The sequence below is a fragment of the Ipomoea triloba genome, chromosome 6 (genome assembly GCF_003576645.1).
Source record: "Ipomoea triloba cultivar NCNSP0323 chromosome 6, ASM357664v1".
Lineage (NCBI taxonomy): Eukaryota > Viridiplantae > Streptophyta > Magnoliopsida > Solanales > Convolvulaceae > Ipomoea > Ipomoea triloba.
Window position 1 is genome coordinate 16,861,791 of NC_044921.1, and position 23,952 is coordinate 16,885,742.

The following is a 23,952-nucleotide window of genomic DNA, read 5'->3' on the forward strand; positions in this document are numbered from 1 at the left end:
GTAATATACTCTCCACAATTTGAATTAAGATAAGATAAGATGTGTCGCTCTCGAGTCAACATAGATTGAACCTCATTTTTGGTACCTAGACTAGTTGAGGTTAAGATAATGTTAGGTGAATAGATGGATGGCTTCCTTTTTTCCCTCTCTTAATTTGCTTTCTTTTAGGTTTTCCTTTCTGTCACCAAAGGCTCCACACAAACCCTTGATATAGAGAATTGAAGCTACATATAGCCCTAACTTTTGCTTTATAATGAGTAGTAAAGCCGTAACTCATCCAAGTAAAGCTTGAACTAATAAAGGGAAAGATTCATGTCTCTTTCTTTCTATTTTTACTTTATAAGTGTATTAACAACATCCAACGAAACAACAATTCATTTAAACAGTTTTTTTGGGTCACGAGGGAATCCACAGCCACTACACAATTGAGGGTGTGCAATAGGTAAATCTAGCCTTGTAACTCTAGTCTGCAAAACACCACAATAAGGTAAATCAATTTAGATTGTCTATAGCTGACCGACTCAAACTAATAAGACAGGGACTTAAACTTGTAATCTTGTAGTTACAAGTTTGTGGGGTTATTCCCATTTAAATAGATTTTCTGTACTTAATTGATTGGAGTGGTGGACTACTCTAACCCTTATCCCGAGCATACTCTTAAATTGGTCCTTACTTTCCGATAGGTCACCTAAGTCCTCCCCTCCCACAAATTCCACCCCACCCTCGCCCACCCACCAGGTACCCCAATACTTTCTTTCAAAGAAAATTAAAGAAACTCAAGAGCACCATGGCTGATCTCTTAGCTTCTTGGTGCAGCTAGCCATGAACTCAAGATGATTATTCCAAAGAAGATGAAGGCTCTGATCTGATCTAACACTTAACTCTCTCTCATTCTCCCTCTGTATGTATCTGTATATGTATATATATATTAGACCATAAATTATTGACTACATACAAATTAAAATGCAGCACCCCTCAAGCAACAATTCCTTGAATAATTATTACAACAGCCCCATATTATCCCCATCCTCTTCTTCTCTATACCACATTCCCTCTTCCCCTATCCACTATGAAGATGAACTGCTCCTCCTGCAAGCCCTCATCCTCCAACAGCAGCAGCAATCACAGCCGTTGATTATCGAGGAGGAAGAAGAAATCAACAAAGCCCAGATCAGCATTCCAGACCCCCCCTACAAAAACCACGAAAATGGAGGCCCCAAGAAGAGCAAGAAAGACCGGCACAGCAAGATCACCACCGCGCACGGCCCTCGAGACCGGCGGATGCGCCTCTCCCTGGACGTGGCTCGCGAGTTCTTCGATCTCCAAGACACTTTGGGCTTCGACAAGCCCAGCAAGACCCTGGATTGGCTCCTAACCAAGTCCAATTCCGCCATTAAAGACCTCGCTTCTAGCCTCGGCCTTACAAACAGCCCTTCTTCTACAGCTTCTGAATGTTGCGACGAAAACAAAGAAAAGAAGAAGAAGAAGAGGGCGAGGCCGCCTCGTATTCGAGCAGCATTCCTGGCCCTCACTAAGGAGTCCAGGAAAAAGGCGAGAGAGAGGGCTAGAGAGAGAACGAAGAAGAAGAAGAAATTGGATGCCATAATAATGGGTGAAAATAAAGGTGGAATGTTTTCACAACTACAAGAATTAGAAGAAGAACTGTCCTCCCAGTCCCAGATGGGTGTAAATAAGGAGGTTTCAGGGACTTACCAGCAAAACAATGGCGGAATCTTTTCGCAACAACTACAAGAGCTGGAGGTGGAGCTGCTCTCCTCCCACTTTCATATTCATGTAAATAACCAGCTTTCTCCTTTCAGGGATTTCCCACCAGGTAATAATTAATTATAACTCTTTTTTATATTAAAAACTCAATTAATATACCTATTGGCTATCTATATATAGTACCTATTCCAAACTTATATATAAAAATAAAAATAAAAAACAAAAAAATTAATATACTCATGTATAGTAATTGTCCTAAACTGGGATACACCTCAAACCTGTGACCTTTCGAGTGAAATGATAATAGTGATATCATCAAACCATAAGTTACTTGTCCGATGCACCACACATGTACATGTTATTAGAATGTAGTATCTGTTCATACATACTTTTTTCAACTTACTGAAGCACAAAGAGTCAATACCCCCACTAGATTCGAACGCGTAACCTCCCATTTGACGAAACCTTTTCTTATTTGATATCTTGTTAGAATGATCAATTTTTTTACTAAATTTCGAGGAGACCTATTGTTATTAATCTATTTGGAAAGAATTCCTTTTAAATCAATTAAAAATAACATGCCACATTAGAATTTCAAAAAATATAACTCAATAAAATAGAAAACAAATTATAGATATTTTAAATAAATTTTCTCACATTTAGAGATTTATATTTTACACTATTAAGCCATTTTCAACATTGGAAAATTTATAGATATCATTTTTATTGCTTTTTAATTGATCCACAACATTATTATGGAGTATATGCTATGCAATTTTATGAATTATACGATCAATTTCAAGGTTTTTTTTTTTTTAATTAATTAGCAGAAACAATTTGGTGACTGTTTTGAGCAGAACTTTGGGAAGCCTGCAACAAGGGAGATCTATGAGGGCAGCTCCTTAGCTTTCTTCAATTTATAGAAGAAGGCTACCCTGTTAGAGGATGGTAACTAATAATGTAAATTAATTTTTTTAGTTTGAGATGTTTTTTTCTTTGTGTTTTAATTTAATTCAGTCTTATTTTCTATAAAGAAAAGAAGACGAATTCGGTTTCTTCTCCTCTTCATTCTCTTTTTTTTTTTTCTTTTATTTTTAATATCTTTGAGGAAAGTTGAGATTAATTCTGTGATATTTTATATTCAATATAATGTAAGGAATTTGTCATTGAACAAAAAGGGGTTCTGTAATATCCCAAATTGTGCTCTACTTCCATCTCAGGCATTATTGTTAACTATATCATCTAATTAGCTCAATAAAAACATAATTTGTTACCGCATGGTAGCTCAATTGGTTACAGGGTTGAAGTTTAGGCAGTGTGGGATCAACTTCTCAAAGTGAGGGAGCTCATTGTGCGCAGTAAGCAAATGTCTAGCATCTGTATTCAGTTGACTAGCTGAGTTACCATGATTAATTTACATCTTCTCAAATGCTCTGTCGGGCAGGGGTTGGGCCGGGATTCAATCTTTTGGGAAGAAAAATATAATTTGTTGAATTATACTGTTGGATCAATTAGTAAGAATTAATTATAAATTATTTATCATAATAATTACATGGAGATTTAAATTATTTGTGGTATAGTCTTTTTTTTAGTACTATTGATTCTATTAAGATAGTCTTATATAAAGTTTCTTAAATATGATGAAATAAGTTATATATCTATTAATTCTTGAATTGATGATAACCACATTAAAGACGATATCTGCTTTCAGTCTATTATTCTTATTCTCAAATCTTGCCCACATACTACTACCCATAGTGGAAATTTAAAAAATTAAAAAAAAAACAAAAAAAAAAAACAAAAAAAAAACAAAAAACAAAAAACAGAAACAAAAACAAAAAACAAAGGCATTTACAATGATTACCATAGATTGTTCATATCTTTATACTTTATTCTACAATTTCAAATAATATACTTTCACACTATCTTTGTCTTTAATGAAAAATGAAAACATTATTATTATTATTATTATTATTATTATTATTATTATTATTATTATTATTATTACTATTATTATTATTATTATTATATATGATGGTTCTGAATGAGAAAAATTCTAGAAGGGAGGGGAGGGGAGAGGAAATGACAAGATTTTGCAAGACATGGCGAATTAATTCATCAACAATATTGTTTTAAAAAAAATTCATCAACAATACACCAAAGTGATATTGAAATCTTAACTAATTAGTCTTTACAAAATTAGAGATTGTAAAACACACCATGGAAGTATTAATCTCATTCTAAGTTTGAGAAAATTATAAAGACACACGACTTAATTGAGATCAAAATAAGTTTGAAAAAAACGTGAAATGAACGTAAATGATATGCTGGGAAACAAAAGTATTGCGACAGAGAGGTTGAGAAATATTTTATAATAGTTTGATAATGATGTAATTCCTCTACTTCACTCTTATCTTTCCCACTAGGTGAAATTTTACTATATAATTAATTGTTCACCAAATGAATGCAATAGTGAATCGGTTTTGTACTTTGATCACTAAGCTAGTCATCACAACGTCATTAGCTTTTCACAAGTTCCACCAAACTTTTTATTCTAGCTCAATCTTTCTACTTCTTCCAAGCAAAGATACTCTTTTATAGACAATCGAAGGTTACGTTGTTTAGTCCTTCAACTTGTGAACTCATGATTTTGATAGAGCTTGAGATGCTTGTTTATGTAGTTTGTTTGCAGATCTTCCCTTTCTTAATTAGCTTAGCTTTTTGTTTACTTAGGAATTTTTAACACTTCATCACTCTTTAAGTTCCTAGCTCTTATTCTAACATCATGCAATTTATATTTTGATGATACAATATGTAAAATGCAAAAATCAGAGATTTTTATAATTGTTCAAAAAAAATTCCTACTTAACTATATTTCTTAAATTCCAGTGGGATTTTCACTATGTATAAAAGTCATCCACTAATATTCGTAATGATGGTCATAGGAGGTAAATGAAAGACATGCTTCAACTATTTGCTAATTCCTAAGAGTTAATTTCATTTTTTGTCCTATATTTATAGGTGAAAGACTACTTTTAGTCCTTTTCTATTAGAACATTCTCATTAGTATTGTTATTATTGTGTCATGACCATTTTTAGTTCTCCATCAACAAAATAGTTTGAACTGCTATATTTTTTATTTTTATTTTTTAAAAAGAAAATCTATAATTGAAGACCAAAATGCCTTTGTATTTAACCATATTTAAAATGTTTTATTCATAAAGGACTAAAAATTATCACACCACAATAATAATAGGATCAAAAGTAGATATTTTGATAAAAAAAATAAAAAAAAATAAAAAAAGGAACGTAAAGTGGACTGTCGCTTATAAATCTAGGACAAAAAATGAAATTAACTCATTCCTACCATAGGTGATGTAATAATCAAGGGCACACACAATACATTATAAATAGAGAAGAGACATAATACCTAACACGTTCATTTTACTTTAAAAAAACTCTATAAACTTAATTAAGTCGCATTAGTCATCGTAAGCCAAACTCTTTCCAATAAATCCAAACCTTATTCATAATTTCACTTAGTTAAATTAAATATGGTACCATCAAATCAAATACTTATTGAAACAATACTAACAATATATATTTATGGCGGTACAGGAGCACCACACAATGTTGTGTAGACCATGGTCTAATGTGGTATTTTTTTTTCTTTGCCGTTATCAACTTACTGTGAACCAAAGGTGTATCACATTACATATATGTATATTGTCAAATAAAACTCTATTAGAATTAAAGTGATGCTTTAGCCTTGCTATAATGAAATTAGTGTGAAAAAATAAAACTAAAAAATAGCGATCATGCAATAATGTATATTGTCAAATAAACTTTAAGTATAATTAAAATTTAAAATGATACTTCAGTGCTACTATAATGAAACTAGTGTGTGAAAAATAAAACTAAAAAGTAAAACTCATACAATAACGTGCATTACCAAATGAAACTTAAGTGTAATTAACGTCATTTACCCTAAACCCTAAACTTAACGTCGTTTTACATCATGGTTCACGCTGCTACATAAACCATGATTATCGACAACCAAGAGCAAATTGAAAAGGCAGGAAGCAGAAGCATCTACGACTTAACTTCTACTTATCTATCTTCCAGACCACCCCCTATCACCTATCTGCATATCTATTTACTATTACCACCACCTACCGGCCTACCTCTTACGTATTATCTACTTATATATTTATCTATCATTGTGATTACATTCATTAACATATTTTCTTACATTACGCACAATCATAGATCTTCTCTATTCTCAATCTACTTTTCTCAGTATAACTGACTTACATTCACATAGGATTAGACATTAGTCATAATATCCAAATTAAAGCTTGAAAATTGAACTAATTTTTAAATTTGGTATTAACCCAAAATGTTATCGGTTCATACAGTTTTAGTTATATAGCACCCAAATATAAATTTAGTCTAGATATCTTATGTTAAAATTTTAAATATATTATATTCAAAAACATGCATGCATAAAGTATATATATTTAGCACAAACTAAACATTTCAAAAATATTTTTAAAATCCCATAGATTATGAATTTGTGATTAATTTTACTGCATTATAACCTCAAAACATTGGATTTAAAAAATGAGTGCGGATAAATATATTTTCTAAACTCAAAAATAGAAAATAAAGAATGAATTGAAAAATAAAAACCAACCTTGCAAAAACAAAAATAAGTACAAAAATAAAAAATAAAAAAAATAAAAAAAAAATAAAAACTTATAAGAGTGAGTCCATATTAGTATTCCTTATTTATGCAAGTATTTCTATGTTTGTTGAGTTGTACATTGCGATACAAATATTGTATTATCATTTAATTTTTATGAAATAAAAAAAATTTGAAAACAAATAAAATTATTTTTATACAGTTAAATTTCTGTTAGTATATATTAAATGCTAAAATGATTTTATTTAATCATTTATCATATCAAAAACATTTTACTTTAATAATTATTAATCATATCATAATTAGTACTCAAATTATCAACTGCATTTTTTAATATAATATGAATTCTACAACTATGAATTTTATGACTTTTTAAACAAATTATATAATATTATTTTTATTAAAAATCAACATAACTATGATTTTAATTAACATTGAGTACTAATATTTGGCATTTTATTTCTGCGCATCAAGTCCCCCAAATTAATGCTTCTTATTTGTATTCTACACCTAGTAAATAACGAGTACTATTTAAAAACGTTTCTATTTATTCAGTATATAATATATATAAATAATAAATATGCAATCTAACTATAAATGTAAGCTTAGATTAGGCTTTTAGTTATAACTATGATCTACATGTTGCTCGGAGTTCATCCAAAAATAAATTGGTGTGGAACACATCCTTCAATTGTATCTACGTAAATAAATTTTATTAACATCATTAAAAAATTATAAATTTTTGTTGAGGTTATAAGATTTGGACTTTATCCAATTGTATTATTAGTTAATCAAAACTCAATGATATGATCAAAGTCAAAAATCAATTTTATGGTTTTAAAAGACAATAGTTACGTATGTCTCTAAACGCTTTACGTGTCAAGCAATAATGTACAGTCGGAGTCATGTCGTTGGTCTGAGGATGTAGAGCAAGCATAGGTACAAGCAGGGGATTTCATTGGTCAAACTTTATGTTCTCATTGGTCAAGGTTAGGTAACCAGGTAGATCTGTCACCTATACTCTGAAAAGAAAGCTCCCAATACTATTTGATCCTGTAATTCTACTATTTTTCAAGTAAAAACACTTGGCAAATTTATAATCAAGTATCTCCCTAATACAATGAATCTTTTCCCTAACATATTATGCTCATGTCTAGTTGAAAACTTAAAAGCTAGATCAAGATGACCCAAAATTCGTAAAATTTATAATTGTGGTTCTAAATATTCGATAAAGTTAACTGTTAAATAATATGTGTAAAAGAAACAAAATAAATAATTAGATTAGGGTACTTATCTTTTGAAAAAGAAAATGTGTGTTTCTAAAAAATGAGATAATTGTTTATATGAAAAGTATATGAATTGAAGAAAGTTAAAGAATTTTATTTTAAACTCTCTTTTATTTCTCAGGATAACATATTAATAACTCAAATAAATTATAAATTATAGGCTATAAAATAAATTGTTATATCATGGATTATGATGCATACAAAATTATGTACCTTCAGTTAACGTATTTTGTACCTACAATTAATAGTTCCTGTACATGTAAACAAATAACTTAATAATTGCTGACACATAATATAATAGTTATAGGTACAAAAACTGATACAAAATAATTGCTGATACATAATTGATAGCTACAGGTACAGAAACGGTCAACTACAGATATAGAACATGAAAGTTATCTTTAGACACAAACTACAATGCAAGGTCTCCATGGTATAATTTGCACCAAAGACATAATTCAATAATAACAAACTACCTTATAGAACCTCATGAATACCTTGTGAATCGCATTTAGGAGTGTAAGTAAAAGCAAGCAAATACTGCACTTTGATTTTAGTTAAAAAAATAAAATACACAGGAATATAATTGACGAATTTCAGTGGACAAATAAATACATAGCCTGATTCATTAAGTTTACAGAAGAACCACTTCGTAGTTCAGTAATTGCAGAAGATGCCACTAGAGTCTAGAGAATACAGGTGCATATACCAGAGCTTATTAGCACAATACAGGCATAAGTTAAAATACAATATGTAATTGGCTCAGCTAATACACAGGAAATCTGAAAATTTCCGAAGAAAATTAGTTATACCTTGAAAAGGAAAACTACATTACTCAGGATTTTCCAAGTGTTCGATTTTTAATTTTAATCTTAAGTTTATGTGAAGTGCTTGCCGGGGCTGCCGCACTAGCTTGGGGTGCACTTGCAGGCGTATTATCTGCTGCTGCTGCTGCTCTATCGCTTACCAACTTTGCTCCGCTTGACTCGCCCATTCTTAGTTGTAAGGCCGCCTCTTTCCTTCCGGGATCGCTGTTCTTCGTGTACAAGCTTGATGGTGACTGCTTTACAGCCCCGCCAACTCTAAACTCCGATTCATCTTTTCTACGCCCTAAATCTGTAATACTATTAATGGCGTCACCGCCTTTATGCGAACGCACTTTACCTTCAACGTTTTCTCTCTTCTTTTGTGATAGTTCCACTGAAGGCGAAGGCTTAGGCTTAGACTTAGGCTTTGCCCCATCATCCAACAGCTTTGCCATCTCCTTCTCTTTCCGCTTCTTCTCCTTCTTTAACCTTTTCCGCTCCAAGTACTCCGGATCATCATGCTTACTACTTTTGTGTTCTTTTTCTCTTTTCTCATCCCTGTTTCTCTTCTTGTGCTTGCCTTTACTACCATGAGCGTGAAGGTTACTTGTATCAAGTGAAGTGCAATTAACGTCAGGCTTAGTGCAAGAGAGAGACTGTAAACTTGCAAATTTATGTCCCTCCATATCCACATCTCTATCTCTGATGGTTTGATCATCAGGAGGCACTTTGCTTGATTCAGCAGTACACTGTAGTTCCTTCATTAGTTCTTCACCGTCAGGGGCGACTTTGACACTGCCAATGCTGGCAGTTACTCTAGATCCAACATCATGACAGGAATTTACATCATCAATGTTGTTATGGTTATTACCACTTGCACCCTCGAAAAAGTTTCTTTGTGGTGCATCGACAGATACAGATACGGAACTGCTTGCCCCACGATCAATGTCATGAAGACCATCATGAGATTTATCCACAGTGGGATTCTCAGGATCACCAGCACAGCTAGATGTGGTAGACTTTTTAACTTTAATCCTAAAAACAGGTTTTTTTCTTTCATGACCGGCAGAAATGGTTTCATGTTCTCTAGAAGCTTCGGCATTTAGTGAGCCATCTCGTAAGCTGTTAGCAACTACCCTACCACGTTTGTGACTTTCAGGAACGCTTGCTTCCCTAGAGCACGCAACATGTAAATCCTCATGCAAGAGGCTCACAACAGGCTTTCGTTGTTCATGGGTTTCAGGAAGAATGGGTTTTTCTGCTGGTGGTGGTGGTGGTGGTGGAGGAGGAGGATAATCCTGTGGAATGTCACGCAGTGGTACACAACCATCAGTAACAGAATCCAACTCTTTTGGGACTTCAGAAACTGAACTATGAGGTATATCTGCCACAATGATATCATCTTGTGGAAGTGGAAGGTCAGCCATTGAGTGCATGCAATCATTACTGATGGGAATAGTGTCTACTTCCTGAACTTCTCCAACAACTGTGCTCTGAGGAGGTTTGGCACTATCTACTATTATTTCATGGCTCAGACCATCTGCTTCTTTCGGAGTATCTGGAATCAGAGTAATATCTTTTCCAGGTTCAGGACCAAGTGTGGAACGATCTGCTTCCCCAGGAACTTCAAAAACAAATGGACCATTATGTGTAACCTCAAACTTGTCCATAGGAGGCTCTGATGGCTTAGATTGCTTGACAAGAGCAGCAAAAATATTCTTCAGTTCATTGCAAGTCTTGGCATGCCCCATACTCTCATCTCTTGGCACTCCATGAAGTGTTGGAACCCTGGATAAAAAAAAATAAAAATAAAAAAAATAAAAAAAACCATATTAGATGTTGACATGGGTTAAAAATACTCTTTCCATCACATTTCGTGTCCAGTTTAGTTAATGAGGAATAAGCTTTGACTCAAGTTATTTACAATTCAATTTTTTGTAACATTTAGTTTAATATTAGTGCATGAAATTTATACATGTAGAGACTACATTAAAAATACACAATTAGACACAAATCAAATTTAAAAATTATTTTAAAAAACATTAAAGAAAATAAGTAAAGAAAGAAGAGTTCATCATATCGATAATAAACAAGGCAGAACAGGTAAAATGAAGAAAAAGGGAGTATGTAACAAGATGTACACAAAGAATATCAGAAAATATAATCTAAAAGGAAACTTTCATTATAGGCTCCAGGCACATCTTCTCAGTTCTCACATAAATCTCATGGAGTCTTAAGTGGATTATCCCTTCTATTTAATGCATGACTATCATTCTGTTATGATAAAATTATTGAAAATGCAGGGTGTCCAACAGTTCAAGCGCAACTTTCAAAGATTGAAGGATTAATGTGAAATTATCTCTAATTTATTTCTTTTATAGGTGAAATTATATACAAATTTTATACTCCATATCATAAAATCTCAATGAATGTGCCAGTGCTCCAACCAATGCCTGAAATGTATCATGAACTACTAGTTTTTCTTATGGGCGATGCGCAAAAAATAGGTGCCCAATATTAGTATTTTGTATTAAAATTTTAAATTTATTTAAATTTTAATATAGTAAATAATAATAATAATAATAATGTAAAATATTTTTATAAATTAGATATTTCTATATATTTTTTATTTTTTTATTTTTTTTGTTTTCAAAAAATATATATATATATATATCTATATTTTAAAAAATAACTAACATATAACTTATTTAATGTGTATACATTATTATTATTATTGAAGAAGATAAGAAAATATATGGTGGATGCATGTGCATAGTAACAATAGTGGAAAAGATAACGGAAGTTATAACGGTAGGGGTATATTTGTCCAAAATATTATGTAGTACAACTTTTATAGCATAATGTACAAAAAAACTTAACGGAAAAAACGGACATAAATGAGAGGTATAACCTTCATTCACATTTATTATGATTTTAGATAGGTCATAGGAATACTGTTTTTTTGGTGTATAGTAGAAGTGTAACCCTCATTCCAAACAATATTTGAACAATTAAATTATGTTACACTTTAATTTTTTTCAGCACATGGCCTGTGCCCACATGAATTTAGCTACTCCAAAACTTTCTATTTCATTATTATCAGTACCTTGGAAACTTTTCTTGGTTTGATATGTTTAGCAATGTGCTTTATTAATCTTAAGGATCTACTAGCAAGCTCAAGCTTACAAAGGCAAACATAGATGTTTCATGTTTCAGATAGCTGAGTTCCAAATCCATGACAAAGCGGAGCAAGTAAGGTTGTATAATCCCAAGTCTATTCGCTTAGCAAACAAAAAAAATGAAATAGAATTCCTATTTTATTTCTCCTCTATTCCATTTCTTACGGAATAGCATTCTTATTCCCCCAATTTTCAACCCATGAACTAAACATGATATAAATGTTTCTTTGGTTTTTAAGTGATTTGAAACTTGACGAGTGCCATACTTATACAAAAATAAAAAAACACCAAAATGAATACATACCTTCCAGCAAGGACTTGTAAAATGCAGAATAGGTAATGACGGAGAAACACATTATTGAATGAGATAGGGCTCTCAAGAAGGCGAAGCAAAGCAACAAGGGTGTCACTATTCAATTCATGGTCATAGCCAGATTCATTTCTTATCTGACATAACCTCATTGCATGCACACCAAGCTTTACCTGACCTGTAATAAAAAATAAATAAATAAATAAACAAATGTGAATTTTATAATTTCAAGCCTTGCTGTGAAAATGCAAACTACAGGAAAACTTTAATGAATTGAACAGATAAACGAAATATAGGCATACTACCTCTTAAAGATGATTCTTCACTCAAGTATTTAATGAATAATGACAATGCAGCATCAATGCCTTTGCATTGAAACTCAAGATCCAGGAGAGACCTGCTTGCTTCAACTCGAACTTGCCATATTGCCTTGGAAGTTCGAAAAGGTTCAATTAGCTCAATCACACGATCCTGCAGACATAATAAATAAAAGAGTGATCAGAAACAACAACAGTTTAGACCAGACAACTGGAAAGCAAAAATACTTACAAGAGGTACAAATTCTGACAATTTCAGAGCAATTTGGGTCAACGATCGGATACAACTGATAGTCAGGATCCCATTGTGGCTTGGCATTAACCTATTACATGTCACTCTCCACAATAAGCTAAAGCACAAACTTAAATTCTGCATACAACCCCCGACAATTAAAAGATAAATGTACCTATCGAACTGTAAAAGTCGATCAAGTCGCTTGAGAAGGGATGATAAATAGACTATGCTCTGCCACAAATCAATTAATAAGCAACTTAAAGCAAGCAATTTAGAGAAGCAAGAGAACGAGCAGAAGATTTATAACTACCAAAATTTGCATTTATTATATTCTTACCATAATATATACTCTGAATTATCATTGTATAAAAAGGCATTACAAATTCATATCCAGACACAATCAAAAGGTTGCGCAATGATTTAAAACATAAAGCTGCCCTAAACTGACAATAAGCAAAGCACCTGTTGTCCAAATTCAAGTTCACCAATGGACTGGATGAGTGCAGCCAGCCAGTAAACATCAGAATAGAAGTTTCCACTGTTATCATTATACTGCATAACACCAAGAGTAAAAGATAAGTACATAAAATATGGACAAAATTGGGCAACCATAAAGGCATAAAAGCTACCTTTAAAAGTTGTAAAACAAATTCAACAGCTTCTCTAGGGCTTTTCTTGTCTGTTGCTCGCACAGTTGCAATTGCATGCGGAATAGCCTGAATGATAATTATAAAAATCATATTTAAAGAGCATGTTTGACTTTGCATAAGTACCATGAAATACAAAAGATGTCAGCCCGAAACCATAAAAAGGAACAGAATATCAAACATCCTACATAACATTAGTTGTTGATTCATCCAAAATCTGAGGACCAATAAGTCAATAACTTTTAAACTAGTCAAAATTGTTTCATCAAAGATGTGATATGTAACTATGTTGATCAAAACATAGAAGAGACCAGACTATCACCATTCACCAGGTACAACAATGAACTAAAGAAGAAAGCCCAAAATTGTGAGATTGTACAATACAGAAAAATAAGAAATGTCAGAACACATCCAATGAGATGCAAACAAAACAGGAAAATCATTTCAAAAGCATCTATAAAATAATTGTTGGCCAAATTTCTAGTGTGAAGAAGCTTGAGCAAAACATGGGATGGGAATAAAAACAAATACTGTAAAGCAGCAAAAGAGTAAGTCAAAAAAATGTAAATGTCAGAGGTTAGCATGCAAGTATTGTACCATAAGTCCATAACACATACAATTCTTTGATGAACTTATCTGATATTTTTAAGGCATCCAAACTACAGAGTATGGAAAAAGATACATCTTTAGCTTAGAGCATTTTTAAAAGCCACAGTAAGTCTCATTCACCCAATGCTACATTACTTTTTAGGTAATGTGTTCTGAGATTTAAAAATAATTAATTACTCCAAAATTAATGAACACCTTTTAGGTACTGTGTTCTGAGATTTAAAAATAATTAATTACTCCAAATTAATGAACAGCTTAACATCCTATCAGCCTTGTCCAAGTGAAAATTCCATTTGAAATGTAATTTAAATATATATATATATATATATATATATCAACAGAATAATAACACTGCAACTATGCATGGTATACAACTCACAGCCTACCTCATTGCATTACCTCAAGTACAAAATACTCCTGAAAATCGTGAAAGTCATTTGGCCTGCAAAGGAAGAAAGTGCATAAAACTCAAGTGCCAATAAATCTATCAAAAACCCTAGTCAAGAAAGCATGGAAGATTTGAGAACTCACTTGGGTAGTCCTATATTAGAATCAAATCTTCGACTTTTATAGAAAGTGATCAAATGGAGCAAGCCAGCCCAATCAGTTTCCTGTGTTTAAAAATATACCATATCAGGAACACAAACAATTAATGAGTTCATGTATATTCTTAACTGGATCAGACAAAAATAAGAATGAAACACCAAAATAAACAATTATTAAAAAAGATAAATCCAATTTAAATGGAATTGAGGTGTCTGTCATACACTCATACCTCAGATGCAGTGTTGGCTAAGGCAAATGCTGCCTCAATTCGGACTTTCCAAAACACCTTTACCAAAAAACACAGCTAAATAAGAACAGCAAAACACTGGAGCCCAGCAAAAGAATTTAACAAATAAATAACTACACACATATATACAGGCAAATAACAGGAAAAAGTAGGGATAGAGAAGGGGCATACCTTAGAGTCCTTGAGGATATTGTTGAGGGCATTAACAATGGAAAATGAAAGATGTGGCAATGCTTCAAGTATTGCGATTGCTTGCACCTGTGCAATAACATCTTTGTCCCTTTCCAGCTGATTTATCTGAGAAAGAAGATTGAAATTATAAGGCAACAATATGATAGCTAGAAGAAACAAAGTTTTTGAATGTTATACTGACACCAGCTTATACAGATTTGACAATAACATAGAATTTGGTAATATGACTGGCCCATTCACATCATGACACGGCAAGATGATAAGAACTGAAATTGATGAGATATCTATCCCTAGCATAAAGAAAACATCAAATGCAATGCCAAAGGAAGTAGTATTATGGCATCATATAATTCAATGTAAGTTTCTGGAATTGCCAAGTGTTTTAAATTCAAACAATAGAATCAGAGAAACATTGAGAACCAGAATGAACCACTAACATCCTATCCTACTAATTATAAAATGTTTAAAAAAATAAAAGACAACTTTAAATTTTAAAAAATAATAAAAATAAAGAAAGATCTAAAGAAGACAGCTATATTTTCCTGCACCAATGTTCTAGGAACCATGAACCACGAGCAGTATGAGCACAGTGTAAGCTGAAATTTAAAGAACCAAAAGGAGCAGACATCCAATGACATCTCAATTCATTCAAAAGCATTAGGTTCAAAGGTACTTGTTCAAGCATATTACTAAGAATATAACACATTCAGGTCAATACTGAATAGGAGATAGATAAAATCATTCAACTCATAAAGATGGATAGCACTGGACTCTTTTGGCATACATATATAGACACACCCAAGCAAAATTCTCCACCTTTAGTTCACAGATGAAATGTTTAAGTTCGTGTGATAAATAACGATGGACCATAGCAGTCGAAATGGCTGTGGACATACCAAATTTAGCACTTAACAATATAACTGAAATAAGAGTTGAAAAATAATCAATGCTAGCTCTTACCCACATCTGAACTGGTTGACTAAAATGAATTTCAGCTAGATACTCCATTTCTGGATCTGCCCGGAGCCACAACAAGGGTGAATCAGAACTGCAAAATTATAGAAACACTTTCAGACATATAAAACAGTCTTTAATAGAAAAATGAAATGTTGAGCATATAATATATAAAAATAAATGTGCTCCATCTCAACTAAAAGCCTAAGCTGACAGTTGGATTGCACATTTATGTTTATATATTTTATTATATGCTCAACACGCCCAAGCATTTTTTATCAGGTGACGCGGAGATTCGAACCCATGACCTTTGGCATGGGGTTGGCTCTGATACCAAATTGAAGCATGTGCTTCATCTCAACTAAAAGCTTAAGCTGATAGTTGGATTGCACATTTATCTTTATATAGTATATGCTCAACATGAAAAAACATGCAACGTTAGATACAAATATTTATTGTAAACATACGTTGAGCGCACGTCTACAGTTGTCACAGCTTCATTTTCATCAGAACCATCAGGTTTTGAACCCTTTTTCGGTTTTTGAAAGCGTTTAGCAGCAAGCCTGGAATGACATTGTATTTCAAGAAGCTGCCAAGGTTCTCCAGTCATGGGAAGAATTGGATGGTCATACATGCCATCAAGCTCATGAAGGCGTATGCTCATCATGCCAGGCCATCCAACATCACCTTCACGATTTTCAGAGTCAAGGTTACCATTGCATGTGGTTGCACTTGCATCTAGTCTGGCTGTGCATCCCCTTATTACTGCTAATTCAATCAAGTTCTTTCTCTTGTTGTAGGAGAAGCCCATCCTTTATTAGGGACCCAAGAAGAGTAAGATCAAACAGCTTATCAGTAAAACAATGTCAATGGGCCTAAGACACATTAAAAAGTATCTGGCTGGAAAATCATACTTTAGTACTGGACAACCACAAGATCCAACCCATCGAGGAAAAAACTCTTTAAGAAAAGGACGCTCAAGATTTCCAACTTTATTTGCAAGGTGCCTAAACTGCAAAGTAGTCATAATACAAGATTAGACAATCATAGATCCTAGAATTGAAGTAAATATAGTTAACAGAGATGGTTAGATCTCATCAAAATTCATGTATCTTGCAAGTAGGCACATACACACACACACACACACACACATATATACATATATATAGGTTGCAATACAACATGCCAAATACAAAAGAAATATTACCCCAAAAAAATGGGGACCTCATTTATGAATTATGCCATGACGTTCAATGGGCATCTCAAGCAAAATAAAATGAAAGAAATCAGATATTGCCTCTTGTTTAAATTTCATTTTAGAGATTAATATGAATGTTTGTGACGAAAGAATTCTCTTACTGCCCGTTTCGTTCGTGGAAAATCAATAATATCTTCAGGTGGTGCTCAAAGATAAACACTGAGAATAGAAGATGAAATGGTTGATGAAAATCAATCACCTCTTTAGTACTAAGGGTCCTCCAAGTCCGTGTTGTAATTTGAGCTTTTGAAACAATTTGTTGCAGAATCTGTAAAAGTAAAATTAATTAACTCCCAAGTTTCTAGAAGAATGAAAATTGACAAATTTCCATTTATGTAATACAGAAACTATTAAAAACACACTAAGAAAATTTAATGTGTCGCTAGGAAGCAGTACTAGAAAAATAGAATACTATGCACAGAAAAGAAGAAAAAAGTTATAATAGCAACCCCACTTGAATAGGCAAAAAATAAGCTAAACAAATTCAGTTAAACTTAGGATGTTTACACTAAATTCAAATTGTATTATCAAACACTCAAAGGAGCAGCCACCCTTGCATCTAAGCCCCCATGAGATCCCTAAGCCTCATCACACCATGCAAAGAGCCCAACTCCCAAAGAGAAGAAATGCTGGAGAAATCAAAGCAAATGAACTTCTCAAGCTCCCTTGAACATTGGCAAGAAACAAAATGCAACTCCACTACTCAAGAAAGACTCACAGTACATTATACTCTCTTGAAGGTGACCTGACCCTATCATATTTTGAGAGCAACAATTACCTGAAGGTGTATTAATATGATTAGACCCATTACTGACTTCATTATCTAGCAATTTAATAATCATCCAACAAGCAAATCCCGGCAAGAGATTCATAGCGTTGTTTTTTCACCAGTGAACTGCCATTTAGTCCATAATAGGTAACTCTCTCCCCTTAAAGTTTCCCACCTTATCACCAGAAGCTCCCACTATCTAAAGCTCTTCTATACAAGTTACCAAAAAATCCCCTCTGAAAGAAAACACCTCAAATTGTATTTAGCTAGGGCAAATGCAACCTCCACAATGTAAGTACGAAATACATATTAGAAAGAAAACAAAAAGAGCAGCATATACATATGCATTTCTCCAAGTTATATAATAGCTAAAAATGTATAAAACAGATGTCAAGAAATTTCAGCAAAAAAGTTATCCAAAAAAACCATTCCGAAATCTAGAATGCAAATCAGATGTCAGCATCTGTCATACAACAATATCAAGCATGATGACTTGCTAAGATTTTTACCTTACGAAAGGGCTCGGGACCCATCTGCTTTTCCAACATCTGAAGAACTGCCACCTATTTTAGAACAAATAGAGTCAAGATTGACTGATAGCTCTAAAGATTATAAGCATTAAAACACACCAAAGCATGACTTACAGACTTCCAGACTCTAATTTTTCCATAAAAACCAATGCATTGGGTCCCATATAGATCCTTGGAAGAAGCAGAGGAGCTTAAGGCAGTAGCACCACTATCATCTGCTCGGCAGACAGCACAGTTAGCCTGCAATTTAAAGAAAAGAAACACACATTCAACACAACAGAGTACAGAAACACTGACATTCAGAATTTAGATTTAGTAACCATAAAACCAGTTGCACTAAAACAGAATAAAATGATTTCACCTGAGGAATACACATTAAAGGGTGACTTTAGCAGCCAGATAAAGAGTACCCGAATCACTACTCACTATGTACTGAAGTGACTAGCAAACTAAGACAGTGGTCACTCAAAGAAAATCAAACAAAAAAAACTGCATTTCACTTCAAGCAAACATCAAGTGCATGCATTATCAAACTTGACATCGAAACTCATGCAGCTCTCCAAAATGATCAAGATATTAGTTTTAAAAAATTAATTAAATGGACAATGCTTCATTCAGCTGTATTATCATTCTACCATGTTGAAGCTAAGGCAACCCCAAATTCAATTAACTTAGAATTGTAAATACAGCTTACAATTACTAATAATAATAATAAGAGCAAGTCTTAGAGGCAACCGAACCTTGTACCGCCGATATCGTGCTTCATTATTTCCCAGGAATCTCTTAATATATGTATCGGTTAAAAATCCAGCAAGGCCATCCAACAACCAATCTGAAAAAAAAAATATGTTTTAGTTGCAGACAGAGCCAGAAAGTGCAAATATTTACATAATCACTTCGAAAACAAAGTATCCAACAATATACCATCATTTGGTGTTTCAGAGGTGATATACACTCCAAACCATTGTCTTGCAAGAGCATAAGCAAGTTTAATCCTTGTCTCTATGGTCTGTTCAATAAATCTGAGCCCATCAAGAAAAACAGAACAACAAAGGAAAATGACCAAAAATATTTTGTTCTTGTAACCAATGTTAATGCAAGCCACTGATCAAGTCATGAACTGCTTCCATGTTATTCACATACCTGATCAATGACTTTCTCATCAAAGAGCAACTGAGAGCTGAAGATGTTCATTGAAGCTCCCAAACTCAATGAAGATATTGCCATCTCAGGAGATAAAAAGACTTGTGTATACGATCCAAAAGGAAATGGTGCAGCTAGGTAATCCTCATAATGGCTGTTGCAATGTAATTAGACAGTTTCATGCAACTAAACTTAAATTGACTAAACTAAATACACGGGCATCAAATGAAATTAAATGATGCCCATATGATACTAACTTTTGCAGCAAAGAGAAAAAATACCTGAAAGTATTATGAAAAAATCCTATAGTGTTCCGCAGTTTTGACAAGTTAGGTGGCAAACAAATATGGGACAGTTGAGCAATATGACGGTCAGGAAGAATTTCAAATGGTGCAACAACCAAGGATATCCATCCAGCCGCAACAGGAACGTCTAATCTATAGACATATGTTTTACGCGAAGGATCATCTTTGCTCAAGACCTATGAAGAAATGCTACATCAGATAGCACCCAATAGCAGCAAAAGCAGCAAGGTAAAAATACTGAGGAGACATTGTTTTTTACTGGGTTCCAAGCAGGGAACTGTATTTTAAAAGCACAAGGGCCATGGTTCTAGATTCAACAAACTGTTTTTGTACCAGTTGCTAATACAATGCTCAATGAATGAAAAAACTTCCTTCACATATTCAGTTGTCACAAGTTTAGTCTCAGTGAAGTTCAATGAAAGCAACAATATATATTCCAACAAATGAAAAACTAATGCAGTAGAAATAAGAAAACAGATACTTATGTAAAACTATTATTTATGATAAAAGCAATCACTTAAAAATTAAAACTATTAATCAAAGAATCATCAAGTCAGACTTATTCCTACCAACACTAGAATAAGATACAATTTAGGTTAACAAATAATTGCAGTGCAATAGGAAAACAACTATGGTATGACATGAACAACCAAAGTCCAAAGCACGAGGTATAAGTTTTAACTCACTGCGCTTACCAACAAGAAGAAACAATCTTTTCAGCTCACCTGATAAAGCAAAGTCCCAGAGCTAACTGCAACAAGATTACTCGCTACTGTGAACTCCAAATCATAGCTGAGCAAGAAGCAGAACAATTGGAATGAATATACGAACGTTAAATTATTGCAATGCATGAAAATCAAAAGCTCAAAATTCGCCAAAGTACCAGCAGCGCTGCAAATTGTCATCCATGCAAGGAAACCAACAGCGTGCACGCCTTATTTGGTTATCAGTGTGTAAAACATCACCATCAAAGTGGATTCCTGTTTCTGCCTTCTCCACCCAATAGTCAATGCACAGCTTTTTAACATTCTGCATTTAACATATCCTACATGAGAAGTCAGAGAAGAGTAAACCTCATTACCAAAAAGCTCTAAAAAGCCCCTAGACTATCTTCTGCAGAACAGCATACAAGAGTTCAATTGCACCTCACACTAAATGAAGAGACATTACAAGACTTATGTCTATGCATTTTTAAATGATTATGACCCAGAAATATCTAAAAAGATATTTTTAATGGAAAAATTGGTGCAACCAGATTATTACATTAGAGCATTAAATTTCTTTTGCCACATTCTGTACTTTTCCAATATAATTAATATTGATCAGTTCAAAATAATAGTGTTTTCTAAGTCAACTTTTAAAGGAGCAGCTGAAGCAAGAAGCTATGACCAAACACTTAGATGATGTCAAGTATCTGAGGCCCATTTGTTGTATACTATGCAGATACATGTTGGGGTGTAATAACACACATACACATTCACAGTGTCCTGTAAGTTTTGCTTCATAAGCATGAAGGTCCAAACATGACTTATTTACCAAAATGCAATCAAGCATCATAACCATCCTCCGTCCACAAGTAACATAATCACAAAATTGTCACATGATGCATGTTAACACAAGCAACCAAAAGAACTCATCGTAAACCTGCTTTTCTTCAGCTGAAGATTTAACTCCATTCTCCAGAGTCCCTGGTTCTTCTTGTTTTTCTTCAATTGAAGATTTAACCCCATTCTCCAGAGGCTCTTCTTGCTGTTCGCTCTCCGGCTTAGAAGATTTACTACACATGATCAGCAAATTCGGAACCAACTCCCTATCAAGAGTAGATAAGTAAACCGACCCGGCTGCATCAGCAGCAGAACTGGCGGATGACACAGAGCACCATCTATCCCCACTATCCAAATGCAAATAATGTGGAAACACTTCAAATTGCGCAGGCTCCTCATCGACTGTCACAGATTCAATTACCAAATTATCTGCGTGCAATTCCACAATCCCGCTGTCCGGCACAGCTATTTCAATCTCGGTGAAACTGATACAGGAAAGAGGAAACCTAATTAAGCAATGAACAGCTGAAATGGAATCCATCAATTCGAATAACTACAGTTTTTCAAAAACCTAATCTGCACACAGTCTCTAGCAATACACTCCATCAACCGTGCGCATTCCAAAGTGATTTAAGCAGAGAGATTTAAAACCCTTTCTGAAGTCGAATTAGCCGAAATGGGAACAAAAAGTACAAAACCTCCCCGACCTTCCTAGAGAAATTAATCGAAAAGAAAAGGATAAAAAACAAAACATACAGACCCGTAAATTCGACGCTTTTCCATGTCGATTGAAAGGCAGAGCTTCTGATGGCGAATTACAGCTTCCGTGTTCTCTCCCTTTTGCTCTTCGCTCTTTCCCTTTCGAGGCTTCGCCATTCTTGCGTAAACACATACGGCGTAATCCACTACAAATCTATCGAACACCTATCAAATTCATGCAGGCCCCCCTGTATACGTCGAGAGAGAGAGAGAGACAAAGAGCAGAGAGTTATGTGAGCTCAGTGGAATCCGACCGAAGGAGATGGCTGGGTTGGAAAGGGGATTTATAGAGTAGAAATTTTGGGTACGACGGGGTTATGTTATATTGTGTCTTGGATCGATTCGGTATGTCGTGCCCTAGGGTGCGAATCGCAATCCTGGCCGTTAACGTGTCATGAGCTTCGTATTGGACGGCTCGATGTATTAAATTAGAAAGAGTGAAATAGATTTTGGGGGAATATTTAGATCTTTTACTTCAGTGTTTTCTTCCAACTTAGATATGGAGCACGTAGCATATATGTCCATCATTTGTGTGGATCATATTATCAAATAGTATACGAGCAAATTGTCATTTTAGTCCAATGACTATGAGGGTCATGTTAATTGCAATCTACGACTTTTAAAACTGTTAATTGTATACCATAAGTATTCAATTTTTATCAATTTTAGTCACTCCGGCCAAATTTCGCCAGAAAATTTTAAAAGTTAAAATAGTGAGGGTATTTTAGTCATTTCACCCATATATTCTTCTTCTCCGACGAATTCTTCTTCTTCTCCGACAAATTCTTTTTTTCTTCTCGTAGTGCTCTTATTGTGGACCTGTAAGAAGGTGAGATCTGCAAAGAACAAAGAAATAAACAATACCAAAATAACTCTCAACGATACTAACGTAAACCATTACAGAGTATATTTACCTGCAATTCCGGCAAGACGGCGCCTTTACTGCAATGGCAGTACATGAAGAACAAAGAACAAAGAAATAAACAATATAAAAATCAGATTTTTTGTGGAAGAGAAGTATTAGGTAGGGAGTAGTGAAAATCACAGTACATGAAGCTGCAATGGCAGCTGCCGTTGGTGTTGCTGTTATTATCCAGGAAATAAGAGCGCCTTTACTCCCATTTTCAAAGCTTTCGAATGCGTCGATGTGGCTACCTGGTTCACCGGAGAAGCTTTCCTCTCGCTTTGCTCCTCCTCCGAACAAGCTCAGCGCAACGTCGTGGCCGGAGTAGAAGAGAGACCAGGCTTTAATTTAAGCTCTGTACACAAATCCATGGTTGCCTGGTCCGCCGAAGAAGGAGGAAAATTGGTTCGCCGGAGAAGAAGAGAAAAATGTGAAATGACTAAAATACCATAATTATTTTAACTTCCAGCAACAATTGGCCGGCAATTTGGCCGGAGTGACCAAAATTGATAAAAATTGAATAGTCATGGTATGCAATTAACAGTTTTGAAAGTCGTAGACTGCAATTAACATGACCCCTATAGTCAGTGGACCAAAATGACAATTTGCTCCATTCAGTACATAAATAATGTGTTTTAAATATATTTAAAATATACATTATATTCAGGAAAAATATATTGTTAGAGTATTGAAAGTATATTATTTTTGTATAGTGTATATTCAGTAAATGAATAATGTACTTTTAATATATTAAAAATGTATATTATAGTTCACATAGCATTGTGTGGATCATAGTGCACACAATAATTTGTCATATATCCATATGCTGGATTGGGATTATAAGATTATCATCCAGACTTTGGACTTGTTTGGCTATTGATTGTATTGGTCTTTAATGATTAGCATATTTTAACCACATGATTAAATTAGTTGTTTGTATAAAAATATTTGGTAAAATTAGATATTTAGTATTAGCCGTTAA

General features: G+C 33.7%; 2 protein-coding genes across 5 annotated transcripts; one reads left to right on the forward strand and one right to left on the reverse strand.

The window, feature by feature from the left end:
- Positions 1-437: 437 nt before the first annotated feature.
- LOC116023207 (transcription factor CYCLOIDEA-like) lies at positions 438-2,665 on the forward strand. 3 transcript variants are annotated; one of them, XM_031264192.1, is made up of 2 exons: positions 438-1,834; positions 2,583-2,665. In XM_031264192.1, the coding sequence occupies exons 1-2, from the start codon at positions 964-966 to the stop codon at positions 2,615-2,617; spliced, it is 906 nt and encodes a 301-aa protein (XP_031120052.1). In that variant the 5' UTR covers positions 438-963; the 3' UTR covers positions 2,618-2,665. The 3 variants fall into 3 exon arrangements, with proteins under 3 accessions (XP_031120052.1, XP_031120053.1, XP_031120054.1); XM_031264193.1 differs by having other exon boundaries at positions 2,553-2,660; XM_031264194.1 differs by having other exon boundaries at positions 2,556-2,660.
- A 5,634-nt stretch (positions 2,666-8,299) lies between these two features.
- Positions 8,300-22,359, reverse strand: LOC116021614 (transcription initiation factor TFIID subunit 2). 2 transcript variants are annotated; one of them, XM_031262064.1, is made up of 25 exons: positions 22,068-22,359; positions 21,408-21,792; positions 20,647-20,792; positions 20,489-20,555; positions 19,740-19,939; positions 19,459-19,612; positions 19,240-19,324; positions 19,056-19,147; positions 18,430-18,555; positions 18,295-18,348; positions 17,216-17,284; positions 16,673-16,770; positions 16,226-16,570; positions 15,765-15,852; positions 14,784-14,909; positions 14,595-14,651; positions 14,351-14,430; positions 14,219-14,261; positions 13,193-13,279; positions 13,026-13,115; positions 12,736-12,794; positions 12,561-12,651; positions 12,317-12,482; positions 12,006-12,189; positions 8,300-10,310 (listed from the first exon to the last, which is right to left on the reverse strand). In XM_031262064.1, exons 1-25 carry the CDS (start codon positions 22,181-22,183, stop codon positions 8,552-8,554), a joined length of 4,767 nt encoding a protein of 1,588 aa, XP_031117924.1. In that variant the 5' UTR covers positions 22,184-22,359; the 3' UTR covers positions 8,300-8,551. The 2 variants fall into 2 exon arrangements, with proteins under 2 accessions (XP_031117924.1, XP_031117925.1); XM_031262065.1 differs by lacking the exon at positions 22,068-22,359 and having other exon boundaries at positions 20,647-20,808; positions 21,408-21,539.
- Positions 22,360-23,952: the final 1,593 nt, after the last annotated feature.